This window comes from Anthonomus grandis, chromosome 20, assembly GCF_022605725.1.
Source record: "Anthonomus grandis grandis chromosome 20, icAntGran1.3, whole genome shotgun sequence".
NCBI lineage: Eukaryota > Metazoa > Arthropoda > Insecta > Coleoptera > Curculionidae > Anthonomus > Anthonomus grandis.
The window spans coordinates 2,763,996-2,780,797 of NC_065565.1; the positions used below are offsets into that span (position 1 = coordinate 2,763,996).

At 33.1% G+C, this 16,802-nt stretch overlaps 2 protein-coding genes across 2 annotated transcripts in view; both read left to right on the forward strand.

Annotated features, from left to right (window-relative positions):
• The first annotated feature begins 9,600 nt into the window (after positions 1 to 9,600).
• The window catches only part of LOC126747788 (myrosinase 1-like), a 76,881-nt gene continuing 69,679 nt past the window's right edge, over positions 9,601 to 16,802 (forward strand). The window contains exons 1-2 of the mRNA XM_050456591.1: positions 9,601 to 9,757; positions 9,815 to 10,098. Coding sequence (XP_050312548.1) covers positions 9,720 to 9,757; positions 9,815 to 10,098 — 322 coding nt within the window. The 5' untranslated portion in view covers positions 9,601 to 9,719. The remainder of the gene's footprint in view (positions 9,758 to 9,814; positions 10,099 to 16,802) is intronic.
• Positions 10,603 to 14,890, forward strand: LOC126747785 (uncharacterized). Its single transcript, XM_050456587.1, has 2 exons — positions 10,603 to 11,550; positions 12,964 to 14,890. Exons 1-2 carry the CDS (start codon positions 11,243 to 11,245, stop codon positions 13,640 to 13,642), a joined length of 987 nt encoding a protein of 328 aa, XP_050312544.1. The 5' UTR covers positions 10,603 to 11,242; the 3' UTR covers positions 13,643 to 14,890.

The window sequence follows — 16,802 nt, forward strand, 5'->3', positions numbered from 1 at the left end:
AATTCTTGCCCCAGGAATTAAGGCTTTTTGAGTCTGAGATGATGAGTCCAAGAGTAATTCCGCTCCGGAATTCTTAGGGGCGGTTGAGCGAATGATTCTATTTTATCACGAAATCTACCCAAATTATTGAAATAAATCGATTCGACCATCTCTCTATCTGACTCTTGATCTTCGTCAAGGTTCTCTATTTGCGATTGAACTTCATCATAACTATTAAAATCTATTACAAATTTGTCTGATCGAGATTTGAAAACATTAAAACTAGTTTCTGTATCATAATTTGAGTCTAACCATTTACCTGCTCTAGTTAGTTTAGCTTTTATACTTTTTCTAATTTGCTTTAACTGTTCAAGACTTGTAACATTTTCTTGCTCCATCTTAACTAATTTATTTACTAAATTAACCTATAAATATTTAAATTAAAACTTACTAAAGTTAATTAATCTAACATTACTAAAATGTGTCACGCGAAAACTCTACCCACAATAGTTATTTAAAGTAAAAAATAAAAATATAATCTCAACTAAAAATTAGGACCTTTTTAGTTAAACCCTTTGAAATAAATGTTAAAATAAAAATAACAGAGCTTTAGAAACAGGTCCCATAAAATAAAAGAGAAAAGTTCATTAAAGAGGGTCTTTGTAATTATTTTGAAGCGATCTTCTATAAATGGGCGATAAAAATTAAAACGATCTCACCAGGTTCCTTGCAGCGTGAAAATCTCCAATCCACAGGTTTTTATCTTTCTTTACCATCTCCGGTAGAAACCATTACATTTCACAAAATATTGGTCAATCCAAGTATTGTTGCCACTATTAAACTTTCCGACGGCCCGCGTACACCAGCATTAACAGTTTTTAAATGTTTATTTTTGCAATGTAGGCCTAATTTAAGCACTAAACAATCCGAAATCGAAGGACCACTATGAAGAGGGAATTTGAATTATTACCCATCATTTTTTGGGAGGGAGAAAACCTTCTGTTTTCTGTCTTTTAGGCACTGATTTTGTTTAGCACGTTAAAACAATTAAACCACAAACTTCCTCTGTACTACAAATTTATTTGCATAAACCAGCAAACAATCTGACTACTTCCTCCAATAATGCTTAAATGTCTTTTATCATCACTTAACAACTCTATTCGAATTGCACACACGCAAACACAACTCTTTTAGCTTACATATAGCTAATGAATTAACATTCATCTGTACTAATTGATTTACAAATTAAAAACTATGATTTTATATTGAGAGTAGAGATATAATCTATGTCGAGAGAGTGAGAGAGCGAGAGAGAGAGAGAGAGAGATCGATATTTACTTCTTGCAGCCACAGAATAAACGATCTCAAACGATGAGATCGTTTATTTTGTGTTGCAGCTAAGACGCGAGATGACCCTTGACTCTTGAGAAACTTTTAATTGAATTGACAAGAAGCTCAGGAGCCACAATGCACTTTTGCTCTTTTGCTTGCGCATACGTAGTACGTACACGAACCTAACCTCAGTTTGTCTTTTGTGTAATGCGGTTGTTTAATGTTAATTGTTTACGTTTCGTTTATGTATATTAATTATTCGTTTTTGCAAGTATTAAAGTCGAATAACGTGTTTAGAATGGAGACTAAAACATTTTGCAATGTTTGCAATAAACATTATTCCAAAGGTTCTAATTTGTGAGCTCATGTAAAAAAATTTCATCCTGGTAAGTAGAAAATGTTTCGTTAATTTTATTTCTATTTAATGTTACTTGGAAGTCAGTTTTAGGCGAGGCGGTTCATCGTTCAAATTTACTAAAGTTTATTTTATTTTTATCTATAGATTCTGAGTTATTACTGATGTTAAGAAGTAACACAAATTAACATTACATTTCATAAATCGGGACTCATTTTTTAAATTCTTCACTAGCAATGATTACTTTGTAGTTATTTGATTATTTTACATCACTAGTCTGGTATACAGGGTGTTTTTTAGATATTGCGACAAAATTCAGGAACGTGTTCTTTAGACAAAAATAAGAAAAACAGTTCCTATAAACACAGGTCCAAACAAAAAAAAATAAATAAATAAATTTACATTAAATTATAGCGATCAGTTAAAGTAGAAAAATGTTTTTTAATTTTTTGTGCGAAAACCGTGCATCTAACGGACAAAGTTCGAGGGATCAAAAATGTTGCAAATAAAACGGGGAATTTAAAAATATTTTTTAATACAATCAAAACCAGTGGCGTACCATTTTTCTTTATAAAAGTATTCAGCGAAAAACCCGTATACACGCCACTGGAGAACATAAAAATGTTAAAAGTATGTTGATAAATGGCTCTGGATACACAGACCAGTGTTGCTAGGTCTGGTGAAATTTCACCAGATCTGGTGATTTTTAGGTTTTTCTGGTGACTGGTGAAAAACTTTTCCTAAAATCTTAAATCTGGTGATTTTCCAACTTGTGTAAACATAAATCGGTTTCCTTGATCGTATTTAACAAAATCGTAGTTAAATATTTAATTACAAGAATTATTTTTATTTTAGAGCGAATTTGCCCATTCCTACTATTGTATTTAATACATTACTAAGGTAATCTTAATGTAACCGGGGATTCCCGGGATTCGCAAACGCTGTAGTCTGTACTATGCATTATGCAAACGCTGTTCATGGCTTAGCTTAGCAGGTCGCGTCTCGTCTCTTGTCTCTCGTACTCTCATTATTATAGCTGCAATTTTTGCATCGCTTTGTCTGTGTTGTGTTAAAATAATTTAACACTGCACGTGTTATACAAGAAGGTATGTAATAAAAAATATATTTATGATTTTTGGCTATTTATTGAATAGTGTAATATTATATAGGTAGATATTAATTAGCATTTTATAAAAATTAATGTGCAAATTTAAATTTATTATTGAGCTATACGGAGTCATTTACTTTATAATAAATCTTTTAAGGTGGCAAGATGAGCAAATTTTTGAAATGTCAAGAAAAAAAATCTCCATCCGACGATCCTCAACCGTCGACTAGCCAGTCACCAGGTCAAACAGAACAGAAGCAAGATGAAATCCGTTGTAAGAAAAATTCTGACGACTCAGGTTCGGATTGTGATGTTGTTCCCCCTCGTGCTAAAAAGCAGCAATATGCCCACAAATACAATGCATCTTGGGAGAAAATGAACGAATTCAAATCTTGGATTTGTAGTAGTAATAAGGGTGACATATATTTTTCTTGTAAGGTTTGTGATAAACATTTTATCGGCGGGATAGCGGCAGTAAAAAAACATGCAAATTCGAAAAAACATATGACAAATATGTCTGCTTTAAAAAAACAACATGTACTTTCATCCACATCTTTTCAGCTTTCTGATAGTAGAGTTGTTAAAGAAAATGAAATTCGAATTGCAAGTTTTATTGCGGAGCATAAAATTCCAATACTAAGACCGTCTGCAATTCTAAAATGAATAATACGCAAATTTCGAAAATGTCATGCGGAAGAACGAAATGTACTGCTATTATAAACAATGTAACGGGCAAAAGTAGTTTTGACATTTTGGTAGAAAAGCTTAGATGTAACAAATTTTCTTTATTGGTGGATGAATCTACTGATAAATCCGCTATTAAAAACTTGGCAATAGTAGTACGTTTCAACGAACATTTTACTATAAAAGATGAATTTCTATCACTTGTTTCTGTTAAAAATGCAACTGCCGAGGGTTTGTATAATGTTATAGTAGATTTTTTCAATGAACATGATATTCCTTACAAACAGAATTTAGTCGGTTTCGCGGCAGATGGCGCAAATGCAATGATGGGCAGAAATCATTCTCTTAAAACTCTACTAATAAAAGATATTCCGAATTTATTTGTAATTAAGTGTGTTTGCCATTCTTTCGCTTTGTGTGCGTCATATGCCTGCGAAAAAATACCAAATTCCGTAGAGAAACTTGTAAGGAACATTTTTTCGTTCTTACAATATAGTTATAAAAGGCAACAAGAATTTCAAGAATTTCAAAAATTTCTTACTATTAAGCCACATAAACTCTTACAACCCTCTCAAACAAGGTGGTTGTCATTAAATGCTGTGGTTGTAAGAGTTATTGAGCAATTTGAAGCTCTAAAGTTGTATTTTAGAATAGAAGCATTTGAATCTCAATCTTTGGGAGCAAGTGAGATCCATACAGCCCTTTCTGATCCCACGGCAAAATTATATTTATTTTTTCTAGAATATATTTTGCCAACGTTTACTAACTTAAATTTAGAGTTTCAAGCTGAAACCCCAAAAATTCATTTACTATATGAAAAAATAACTACCTCATATCAACTTTTACTGAGCTATTATATTAAACCGGAGTATTTAAAAAACACTGAATTATCCAAACTACAGTATAGAAATCCGGAAAATTTCTTGCCTTTAGAATCTATTTATTTAGGACCCAAAATAGTTATCGCATTTCAACAAAATGAGATAAATGATGAGGAAAAAACAACATTTTTGATCAAATGCCTGGATTTTTACGTTGAAGCAGCTCATCAAATTTACCAGAGATTCCCGTTTAATAGTAGAGAAATGAACATTCTTAAACAGATTTCATTTTTGAATCCATTAAATATTCCAAACGTGGATATTATAGCGTCTGCTGCTATTAATTTTCCAAATGTGGTAAATGACATAAATAGTTTGGATAGAGAGTTTCGATTATTAAAAAATAGTTCCATTGACTTCACAATAGATTATTTAGATTTCTGGAAAAAAATATGTTTAATAAAAAAAGGCGACGATACATACGAATATTCGGAATTGTCCAAATTTGTTAAAATATTGCTTACCTTACCTCATAGCAGCGCGTGCGTCGAAGGGGTATTTAGTACTATCAATCTTAATAAAACAAAATTGAGAAACAAATTAGGAGAAGTAACCATAAGTGGTATTTTACATACTAAAAGACTGATTGATAAAAACTGCTATGATTATAACATACCAAAAATTGTTACATCAAAACATAATGATAATATGTATACCTAAATAAAATATATCTTTATATACATTTGAATATCTTGTTGGCCTGTTTTCAATGTTTTTTTTTAATAGAATATTACTTTTTGTTATATTATTGAGGGAAAAAGAACCTTGCATATTATACTAAATAATAAATAAATAGAAACAAAATTAAGTATTTTGTTAAAAAAATTAAGTAGTTTTTTTATTTATTTATTTTCGAGTAAAGCGTTTCACTTATATAATAATAATATGTACCACTGAATCATCTTTAAAAAAAGCGACAAATAATTTAAAACATCTTAAAAACAATTATTACTAATTGAATAAAATCTGGTGAAAAAAATGTAAATCTGGCAACTTTTTTGGCTCCGACCTGGCGATTTTTTATTTTTTGACCTGGCAACACTGACACAGACCCTGCATACCAATCTTTGGACAAATATCTACAGGGGTATTTAAGTTATCGAAAAAAAATCATTTTTTTGTTAAAACTTTACCACCCTGTAGCTCAAAATCTAAATATCTAATACTTTAATATACATAATAATTAATATACATAAACGAAACGTAAACAATTAACATTAAAAAACCGCAATACACAAAAGACAAACTGAGGTTAGGTTCGTGTACGTACTACGTATGCGCAAGCAAAAGAGCAAAAGTGCATTGTGGCTCCTGAGCTTCTTGCATTGAATTGCCGAATTTGTCTCCGTTACGTCGCACCCTCACTACTGAAGCAGGTAACGTACTTGATGCTGATTGGTGCGCCAGGGAATAATAACATTACCGAATTCTTACTATATACCCGGTTTACATGCAGCTCACTTTCACGGCAGTGAGCAGGGAAGTAGACAGGGAAGTTGGCAACGCGAGTATGTAAACACGTCGCTCGCGCTGCCGCTGCCTATGCCTGCCACTGCCCACTGCCGCTGCCGTACGCTCCCTTCGGTGGCGGTTTTTTGGACGGAAGTCAAAGGATAGACAGCACGAGCAGCAACGTCGTGTTTACATGATGAATGTGAATTACGCGAGGAACTAGGGGATTCACTGCATTTTGTCTATTTTGTTCAGTTACTCAGTTGCATGGAAGGTAGAGTAGCAGCACGTGGATTTTAATCTTTATTTCAATTTTCGTATATGTGATAAACCTATGGAGTGGAGAAACGAAAAAATTTTATTGTTTTTGGAGGTGTATGAAGCTGAGAGGTTGTTATAGGATGCTTCACACATTAACCATAAAAAAAAAAACATATAGTCCACGATGCGTGGAAGAATCAACAACGGGTTGGAAACTCCAATACAAGATTTAAAAACAAAAAAAAATCGCTAATGGCAACGTTTCGGCCATTATTAAAAAAGAAAAAAGTTTAAATGAAGACAGAAGCGGCTGCTAATGAGGTGTTTGGGCCTATTTGGTTTGCTTTTGAGGCCATGGAGGGTTTCTTGGAAGCAATGTATGATGTCGAAGGTACAATAAATACCGAAGGAGAGGTAAGTGTATAGAAATAAATTATAAAAATAGTTATTGTTTTAAAAAATTAAATCTTTAAAAATTTCGGGTGTTTTTAAATTACAATTCAACATTATTGAAATAATCGGCAAATTCCGATCTAACTTGCATTGCGGTAGCTGCAGCTCGTCTGGCTACATGTGGTATATTTTTTATGGCAGATACACCTGTATTTTGTTGTCTCCAGGAGCCTTCAATAAGTACTCCGTCCTCAATGGCAGCAAAAGTCCCTGGAGGGGTGTAGGAATTTCGAGAATGTTGAAATCTTCTAATACAAGTTAATGTTATTTTCGGTACCTTGCTTATATCTATTTCAATGGGTTTTTTAAATACTCTAAAGACAGATGTCAAGACACCGAAAGTATTTTGAACAATGACACGACTGCTCGAAAGTTTATAATTAAAAGTTCTTTCTTTAGTGCCCATGTCATGATTTCCTGGAAAAGGTTTCATCACATTCCTATGTAATGCAAAAGCCCCATCGCCTAAAAACACATAAGGCGTACTAGTTTCTCTACCAGGCAATGGGACATCTGGTGGTAAATTAACTTGATTTGTGTCAATCTTTTTCCACAAGAGACAGTTTTGAAAAATACCCCCATCGCTAATACGCCCTTGACCACCTACGTCGGCAAAAATAAATTTATAATCGTTTTCAACTAAAGCCATCAAAACTATGCTTTACGTTCCTTTATAGTTAAAATATTCGGCGCCAGTATGTGGTGGACATTTAATAACGATGTGTTTGCCATCAATGGCTTCCGATACATCGGGGAAATTTTTTTCTGAGTCCCTTTTCTATTGCTAACCATTGCTCTGGTGTACCTGAAACAACTAAAACAAACAAATAATAATTTAACAATAAAAGATATAAAGTAATCTAATGAGTTTATAATAATAACTTATGTATGTATATTTTTCAGCCTCAAGAGACTGATGAAGTGAAATTAGTATCTCAGCATTCCCAGGATATGGGCGAAAATGAAATGGCTCCATTGCCGCCAGTACGGGCTAATGAAGAAGAAAGGGCACAAAAAAATCCAAGGGCTCCAATCATTAGGGAAGAAAATGCAAGGACTGCAATCGCTAAGCCTTGAAAAAAAAACGCACAGCTGTTCAAGCTTTTGACATAGATACGGCGCAAACGCAACTTAATGATAGCCTTAAAACAATTAACCATGTGTTGCAAACTAAAGGACAACGGGACAATTTAGACAATGACTGCGATTTATACAGCAGACTTTTGGCGACAAAATTAAAAAGGTACCCTGTATCCCAAAGGCAAAGGATTATGTACAGAATAGATGGTCTTTTATTGGATACTCTTCCTGAAACTTGCAAATCTACTCCTTCTTTCTATCCATCAGCTTCCAGGTCTACATCTGCATGGACATCCCACGATTCTCCTACCAATTCATCACATTCGATATATTCACCACATTCGCAACGTTCACAAAATTCGCAACATTCACAGCCACAAAGTTTGCAATACTCACAACCTTCACAATATTATCCACGACCACCATATGCACCCAATTCCCAAATATCCATTCATACCCAAGTTAGACAAGATCCACTACAAAAACAACCTTACATGACTCTATATAGTCAGCCCCCTTCTTCTGCATCAAGTACCCAAAGTCCTGCTTTTCAGGTAGATGAAGAAACCCAGAGCATAATATAATAATATAATAAATATAACACCCAGAGTGCATTCGATAGCGCAATGACCGAAGATAATTAACCTCGTTTTCTACATATTAAATGTATAGTTGGCGTCAGACATAATCTATTTTGGTCACCTGTCAAAAAGCCTGCTTACCACCAGTCAAACAATGGTTGCGACCTGCTATTTACATTGTTTGACGGGTGGAAAGCAGGTTTTTTGACAGGTGACCAAAATAAATTATGTCTGACGCCAACTATAATATAATGTATTACATATTTAAAATAAATAAATATGTTCCTAAATGAAATGTATTTGTTTATTGCTTACCTTAATTTGGTCCTTTAAAATTGAATTAATTGCTCCAAAAACTTCAGGTACAATCAGCGAAATTGCTGCCGTTGAAACTTTAAATAAATAATGTAAACTTTTGTAACTGTCCCTAGTGGCCAAATATCGCAATGTCATTGCCAAGCGAATTTTTAGTATTATTGGAACGCTTATTTTAGTTTCTCTTTTAATCATGGGCTCAATTTTATTAAGCAGAAATTCAAAATCTATTCGGGACATTCGGCAAAAGCTAAAAAATTCTCCCGATTCCTCACATGTCAGATCATTAAAAAAGTTATTCATACTTGTTCTGTAAAAAAACTGGAGTTAATTTTTTCACTAGGGGAGTAAAAAATTACTTACAACGTTCTATTACAATGAATCGCTGTCATCCACCATCGTCTTTTTCGGCGTCGACGTTTCTTTTCCATAGCATATCTTAACACATTTAAATAATTCTGTACATTTAAAACGCAAAGCGCTGTCGCCACAAAAACATCTTCATCCTCCATACTGCCGCAGAATAATGCGCACAAATAATTCGGGTACTGGCAGGTAGATGCGAGCTGCATGTAAATAGTTACTTGCTTATTTACTTTTAATTAAAATCTGCCTGGAATTATTTGGGGCATGAAGCAGGCAACGCAAGTAGCAGCGGCAGTGGCTGCATGTAAACCGGGTATTACTATAATGAGCAATTCTTACTATTATAATGCGGCATGGCGGCGACCGGAAAGAGATTCTAAGAAAGGCGGCAATTTTGATGCGGTTTTTTGCCTGGTTGATGTTTGCGTTAAAATCTATTTTAAATGAGAACTGAAAATATATACCATGTAAGATAATTTCGAACAAGGAAGTTTATTCAAATCGTGAAGAATGACAAGGAGATTTATTATATCTAAAAATGTAGCAACTTGAGGCTAATAAAAGAAAAATACTATAGTAATTTAAAAATAAAAAATATATTTTTTTGTTATTTGTAAAAGTTTTTCGAATATAATTTCATATAATTTCAAAATAAAATCAGTTAGCTCCTTCATATTTAAATAATATTATTGTGCATTGTATTTGAATAAAAATTAGATAAGATATTTGGTACTTAAAAATTATTATTGTACGTATTAGATAAAGTTGAGTGTCTTATTAAAAAACTAGCGAAAAAAATAAGATAAAAATATTGTATAAATATAAAATAATATTCTTTCCGTATCTATTTTATTATTGTCAAAATAAGCAAAATGTTGGTGCTTATTTTATTTAGTTTATTAGCCGCCAGGTAATAATTAGGTGTAACAAATAATTTTCAAATGTTTTAATTATAATATTTTTTTAGCTTGGCTGATGACTATGTCATAAATACAAAAAGGTTCCCGAAGGACTTTCAATTTGGTACAGCTTCAGCAGCGTACCAAATTGAAGGGGGATGGGATGCAGATGGAAAAGGAGAAAATATTTGGGACAGATCAGTTCACTTGTATCCCGAAAAGAATTCTTATGCCACCGGAGATATCGCCTGTGATTCATATCATAAATGGCAAGAGGATGTCGATCTTTTAGTAGGAATGGGAGTCAACTCTTACAGGTTTTCAATCGCTTGGTCTAGAGTGTTACCAACAGGTAACTAACTACATTTATTATTAAAAAGAATACTAGCCTATGCTACAAGAAAAAAAAACTTAAGTCGCTCTAATTTTATTATTGTATAGTTTTTATTTTTGCCAAAATGGCTATTTTTGAAAAAAATTACCATCAGTTGCAACTATTATTTTCATATTTCTTAATTACAGAAAAGACCTTTGGTAGAAAAAGCTCGTTTAAGATATATTTGGTGAAATTTGTTAGAAATATAAACCAATTCACTTAAGCTAAATTATGGCTACTTACCCATTGCCTTGGCTTATATTATTCCATGCATTTCTCCTGAAATAATACTTAGCTTATTTAATTTATAAAAAATATACAAAGTTGACCTGATATATATTTTTTTGTACTATTTTATAACTTACATATTTTATAGAAAAGAATTTCACGATAAAAAATTTTATTGAATTTTTTTTTTATACTTAACAATTTATTATCTCAGCAGTTTTAGGGAAATCATAAGTATTCTCATTTTAAGTGTTTACGTTATTAAAAAACCAAACAGGACATTAGTACATTAGGTTTGTTTATTTTAGACTTTAGAACTTTGATATCTCGTTAGATAACACCTAAGATAAATGAATATTTAAATTAATCTTTTGATAAGTAAGCTAATTCAGATAGTTCTGGTCAAGATTAATGATTAACACCTTCTTTGCCAATTTTTTTTTAATTAATGTAAATTGACGAATACTGAAAAAAATTACATACTACAAAATGTTTCTTGCTCTGGCTTTATTAGGGTAAAGTAACTCAGCCTTTGAAAACATTGATATCAACCAATAAGTCCGTAAATAAGTATTGTGTGGGGTCGTAGTTTTCTCGCACAGGTTTGAGAAGTGAACTAACAAGTAATGTATGCTTGAAGAACCATATTTATTTAACAAAGGCATAACACATGATAGGACCGACAAAAGGGTGCGCAGCCGATATTGGTTTCTTAAATTCCCTGAGTTTGATTAGACTTAAAAATGACGCTAAGGCCGGGCGAACGTTGAGGCGCAGTGTGACGTGCGTTGACGCAGGGTGAAGTGAACTGCCTGAAAGATGAAACGCAGTTTATCGCACACCTGCGTCCAGATTAAACGCAGTTCTACTGAATAGATTCCTACTATTTTCTATGATGTATACATATTTGCTTAATTTATTAGACTCGGAATCTGATTCTGACTTTGTTGACGAAGAAATAGCGTATACAACTATATTCAGAAGAAAACTGCCAAAAAGTGATTACTTAAAAAAGAGAAAGACTCACGGAGAATTCGTTCTTCAGAAAGAACTTTCTGAAGAAAAGTACAAAAATTATTACCGAGTAACCCGTGCACAGTTTGCAGAAATTCACGGATTTATTAAAGAAGACATAGAAGCTGAAGGGTGTAATGCGTCAAAGCCCATCGGAACGGAAGAAAAACTAGCCGTATTTTTAAGGTAAGAAATGTATTTATGTATTTTAACTCAAACAATTAACATTCCCAATAACAAAATAAGATAACTGTTCTAGTTTTATATAAAAAAGTAAGATCAGTTACCAGAAAATTGGTTTATAAAGTTAACTAAGGTTCCCTCTCTTGATTGATCTTTTTCTAACGAAATATCCTGTAAAGGTGCTTCATTGGAAATGTTGATAACATCAAGATGTGAAGAGTTATCGGAATACGTTGAGAAGGGCGTAGACGATGAAGAGCTTTGATAGTCATTGTGGTTTTGATTAAAAATCTGATGCCGATCAGTAGTAGATTCGTAAACTTAAGACGTTCGATATGTATTACGTTCAGCCAGGGTCATTCTGTATGGCTGCGGAATGTTGAGTAAAGTGGCTTCTTCATTCGACACTACTTTATAAACATTATTTCTCACAATGTGTTGTGATGCTGGTGGCATTTTTCTTGTTATCTCGTACATTGACATAAAAAAATGATATAAGGGATCTTTTGGAGGTTGTATCTTTTCTAATATCATTTCTCTCTCAACTGATCTCTCTGCCGCTCTTATTTCTCGATTTTCTAGATCGCTTAAGTAAGACACCAACATTATCTTTCTTTTGAACTTGGTTTTGCCTCATAGGTATCTTTTTGATTGAACATCTAGGCATGTTGGAAACCCTCTCTTCTCTTGGTATTGACGGTGTTTCTGCCATTGGAGTAGAGGGAAGATTTATGGGTGGAATATCTTCATGATCACGTTCTTTATGTTGAAGACCCACACTATTGGCTTCAGTTTCTGCTTCAATCTCATCTTCACACTCAAGTTCATCGTAATCTTGCGTTTGTGATTCCTCATCACTGGCGTTAGTGAAATTGGTATCTCTTTTCCTATTTGTCATGTAACGTTGAAGAAACCCCATTTCTTTCTGGAACTTCCACAGTTTTTGACTTGTAGCGGCAGCGCCACTCCTTATACATTTTTGTTGCCTTCTAATTGCATCCCGAAAAGAATGTCTCAATTTATCCCACATGATTTTCGCTTCTGAACCTGCAACAAACTTTACATAAAGATACATAAAAAATCGTCGAAACAAACTATAAAAATGTTCTAAGTAAATAATAATATAGTTTAATAAGGATTAACTATATATACAGGTTGGACCAGGTTTTTCATGACAAACTTTAAAGTCGATAGAAAATGAACACCGTATCTTAAAAATAAAGAAATTTGTTTATAAAAAAAGATTTCTATCGACTCTTAAATTTAAAAACTAGTGAAAGCTAAAGAAAGTTAATGATCATTTGGCGCCTACTTCAAAAAGTATAGAAACCTTTTAATTATTATTAATTTATTATAATTTCATACACTTAAGTTATTTTTAAAGTTTTACTTTCAAATATGTATTTTATTTTTCAGGTACATCGCTTCAGGGAACTGCTTTAAAAGTATGGGCTACAGTTATAGAATGAGTGACCGAACAGTATCCAATATTGTAAATGAAGTAGCAGGAGCTATTTGGAAACGTATGCAACCATTATGTATGCCACAAGGAACAGCAGAACATTGGACGTCCATTGCACATGGTTTTGAAGAAAGGTGGCAATTTCCACATTGCATCGGAGCTATTGACGGGAAGCATGCATTAATAAAGAAGCCAAGTTTAAGTGGTTCCTCATTTTTTAATTATAAAAAAATTTTCTCTATTGTATTAATGGCTATTGTGGACTACAAATTCATTACTATTGATGTTGGCTCAATGGGACGATTTAGTGACGGAAACATTTTTGGTAGCAGTGTTTTAGCAAAAAAACTTAAGAACAACACTTTGAATATCCCTCCAGCTTCTCTAATACCTATAATTGATGATCCAATGCCATATGTATTTGTAGGAGACGAAGCTTTTCCCTTGTGTGAAAATTTAATGCGACCATATCCAAAACGAAGTGTCATGGACAATTACGAGAACAAAGTTTTAAATTACAGACTTTCGCGGGCTCGACAAACTGTGGAATGTTCTTTCGGTATTCTTGCTTCCCGTTTTCGTGTTTTTCGTTCACCATTTGAATGCAAATTAGACAGTGTAGTGAAAGTTTGAATCTTGCTTGCTGCATAACTATTTGAGAAATTCTCCAATTTCACAAATCGAAGAGTTCTCCGAAAATATGCCGGAACATCAGCTACTTCCACTTCGTAAAATTAATACTCGAAGTCCATCTAAAGCTTTTTGCGTTCGTCAAAACTTCACAGAATACTTCGTATCACCAGCAGGATCGCTGCCCTGGCAGAGAGATAGTGTATTGAGAGGGAAATACTAAAATCTACGTACGCATGTACCGTACAAACTAAAACGTGACAAAATTGCATTATTTTAGAATAGGAAAGAAGGGAAATGCGCAATTTTTATCAGCCCATCTATTTTATTATAGAATGTAGTTTAAAAAGATAATGTGTAAAAGTGTGTAGCTTAGCGATGTTTATGTTTAGGTACTTAGCTATATATATGTACATATATGTTTATGTTCAAATGTCAAAAAATAGAAAATAAAAATTAAATAAAAGTAATTACCTGTTTTCAGTCCAACCTCCATCGCAATTTCGTCCCATAACTGCTGTTTTAATTTCGATTTCATATAATCAACATCATTTGTGTCATATAAGACCTTTCTACATCGATCGGCTTCAATTAGTTTTTCCTCCATACCTATTTCTCAGATGCACACATATGAAAAATCACGACGGTTTTGTGTTTAGACCGCAGGCTAACGCAGGCTCACGGCGTACAAAAACTGCGCCACCTCACGCTGCGTCTGAATATTCGCTGTTCTATCGACGTCTATTGATTACAGAAATCTGCGGTGAGTAACCCTGCGTCGCCTCACTTAACTGCGTCCACAGTATAAAGAACAACACAGTAGGTTCAGTAGGTAGGTTCACTCTCTTGCGGCCGTTTGAAGTAGGGACTTCTAAACAGTGCCGACTTTTTTACGCGGTCGTAAATCATTATTTAGTTTCGACGGCAATCCTTTACGATACGGGGGGTATTTGAAACATTTTTAATAATAATAATAATAATAATAATAAATTCCTTTATATTACGAAAATAGTTACAAAAGTTATTATCCAAAAATGCGGCGAGATCCGGCCTGGGGCTACTCTATCTAACCGCAAGTCTAATTCCTTTTAATAAGGAATATTTTCGTACATCGCGGCGGGCAGCGTGTAATATATGGAATTTTTTGAAATTAAAGGCACTTTGTATTATTGTTAAAATGAAATTGAAAGAATATTATTAAGTATCTCTTTTGAACAAATAACTGTAAGAAAAACACTTGGTAGATAGCTTTAAAATTAAGTTTATTAGAATGTACACAATTAGATCTTAGCTTTACGTTCCTTTCATGCTCTTTTCTTAACTGACCAAGAAACTACCTACCTAATATTACATACACTTAATTAATAATAACTTCGTTAATATACCCATTTTTTAAATATTTAATAAAATTTACATAATAATGTGATAATAACACTCAGCATATGGAACTCGGTAACAGTGAAATATAAAAAGGCAGTTAAATAAAAAAAACTTATTAAATGCCTAATTATTTGCTTTTTAAATAGGGGATAAAAGAACAAACCACTAAAATATAAATAAAAGGAAAACAGGTGTTTTACAACCTAGAATTCATATCAATATGCAAAATAAATATAGTTTTACATTGGGGATTATAGTACACATCAATATTTTGAAACTTAAACTCTTAAAAACCACCCTTAATGACGAAAAAAATGCAGTTTTAAGTATGGTTAGACGGTATAAGTGGCTAAAATTTATATCATTCAAATGATTGCAATGCAACTAATAATAAACCGGCTAGCTTTCACTATTAAAAACCACCACTAATAACAGAATATTACCAAAAATTTTGCATTTTTTTAGATTAAAATCACGATTTAAAAAAAATTTGTACTCTAAATCGCTGACACTTTTTGAACATATTATTGGTACCTATATATAGTCCATTGTAGCCTTAAGCGTAGCCTTCCGCTTTAATTTTTGAAATAAATACATAATTTTTTATGATAATTTTAAAACTGCAATTATTTTTATTTTAATCCTAACTTTTTTAATTTTTATGCTAATGACTTACAATCAAGTTTATTTTTAAAGTTTTTGATAGTACATACTTGAAAAAATGTGCTAGATATTTGTCTAAAAAACGTTTTTTTTTTTTTTAATTATTTCACGTTATTATTTTACGTCATTATATCTTGTTATCTAAAAAAAGGGGTTATGTTCACACAGTTGTATCTTAGCGCCTATAGCACCTAGATAAATCAAACAAAAGCCAATCTTTTGTTTTTAAACCAACTTTTGTTTATTAGTTTTTTTTTGTAGGATCTCAATTTTCCGAGATATTTAAGAAATATTGAAGAAAAGCGTGTATTTTTTTCTGTAAACTAATCCATTTTTATTTTTAAAAAATGTATATCCCCTTTTACTCCTGCAGCCATCTACGCAACATATCGCCGGCATTTTTCTAATATTGAAGACGCCCCTGTATAACACAGTCGCCACCGGGCAGCAAAAAAGAGTAGCATCAGAAAGCGAGTGAGAAAGGCAACATTTTGGGCGGCGCTTAGAGTGATCCTTCTATTCTAGTTTATGTTCGGTGATATTGTGAAATGCGTGCCGTACAAGTATACTCGAAAATGTTCGACGGCATTCACAATTGCTAGCGTTTCTAAATCATAAGAATGATATTTTGCTTCGTATGGAGTAGTACCGCGACTATAATAAGCTACTGGTCTGATGACGTCATTTTCGCTTTGCAGCAAGGCCGCTCCAATGCCGACCGCACTTGCGTCTGTGTGTAACTCAATATCTAGGCTCGGGTCGAAAATTCTCAGAATCGGTGTGTTGGCTAATTTAGTGATAATGGATTGTCGTATTTTTTCCTGTTCAGCAGAAAGCAAATTCGGTATTTTTGCGTAATAATATGCTGATAGGAGATGTTATTATTGAGAATCCTTTTATGAATCGCCTGAAATATCCCGCTAAACCCATGAATTGACGAACACCTTTTATATCCTTCGGGGGCATAGTTGCTGTAAGAGCCTCCACTTTTCTGGGACTTGGTCGTACACATCCCTGACCTACAATAACACCTAAATATTCAGTCTCTCTGGTAAAAAACGTACACTTTGCATAATTTAAAGAGAATCCGGCGACTGATAAAGCTTGCAAAGTATTGCGT

Excerpts from the sequence above, each read along its gene's own strand:
- LOC126747785 (XM_050456587.1), top strand. The coding sequence starts at position 11,243 with ATGATGTATACATATTTGCTTAATTTATTAGACTCGGAATCTGATTCT. Across the intron at positions 11,551-12,963 it reads AAACTAGCCGTATTTTTAAG|GTACATCGCTTCAGGGAACT; the intron begins GTAAGAAATGTA and ends TTTATTTTTCAG.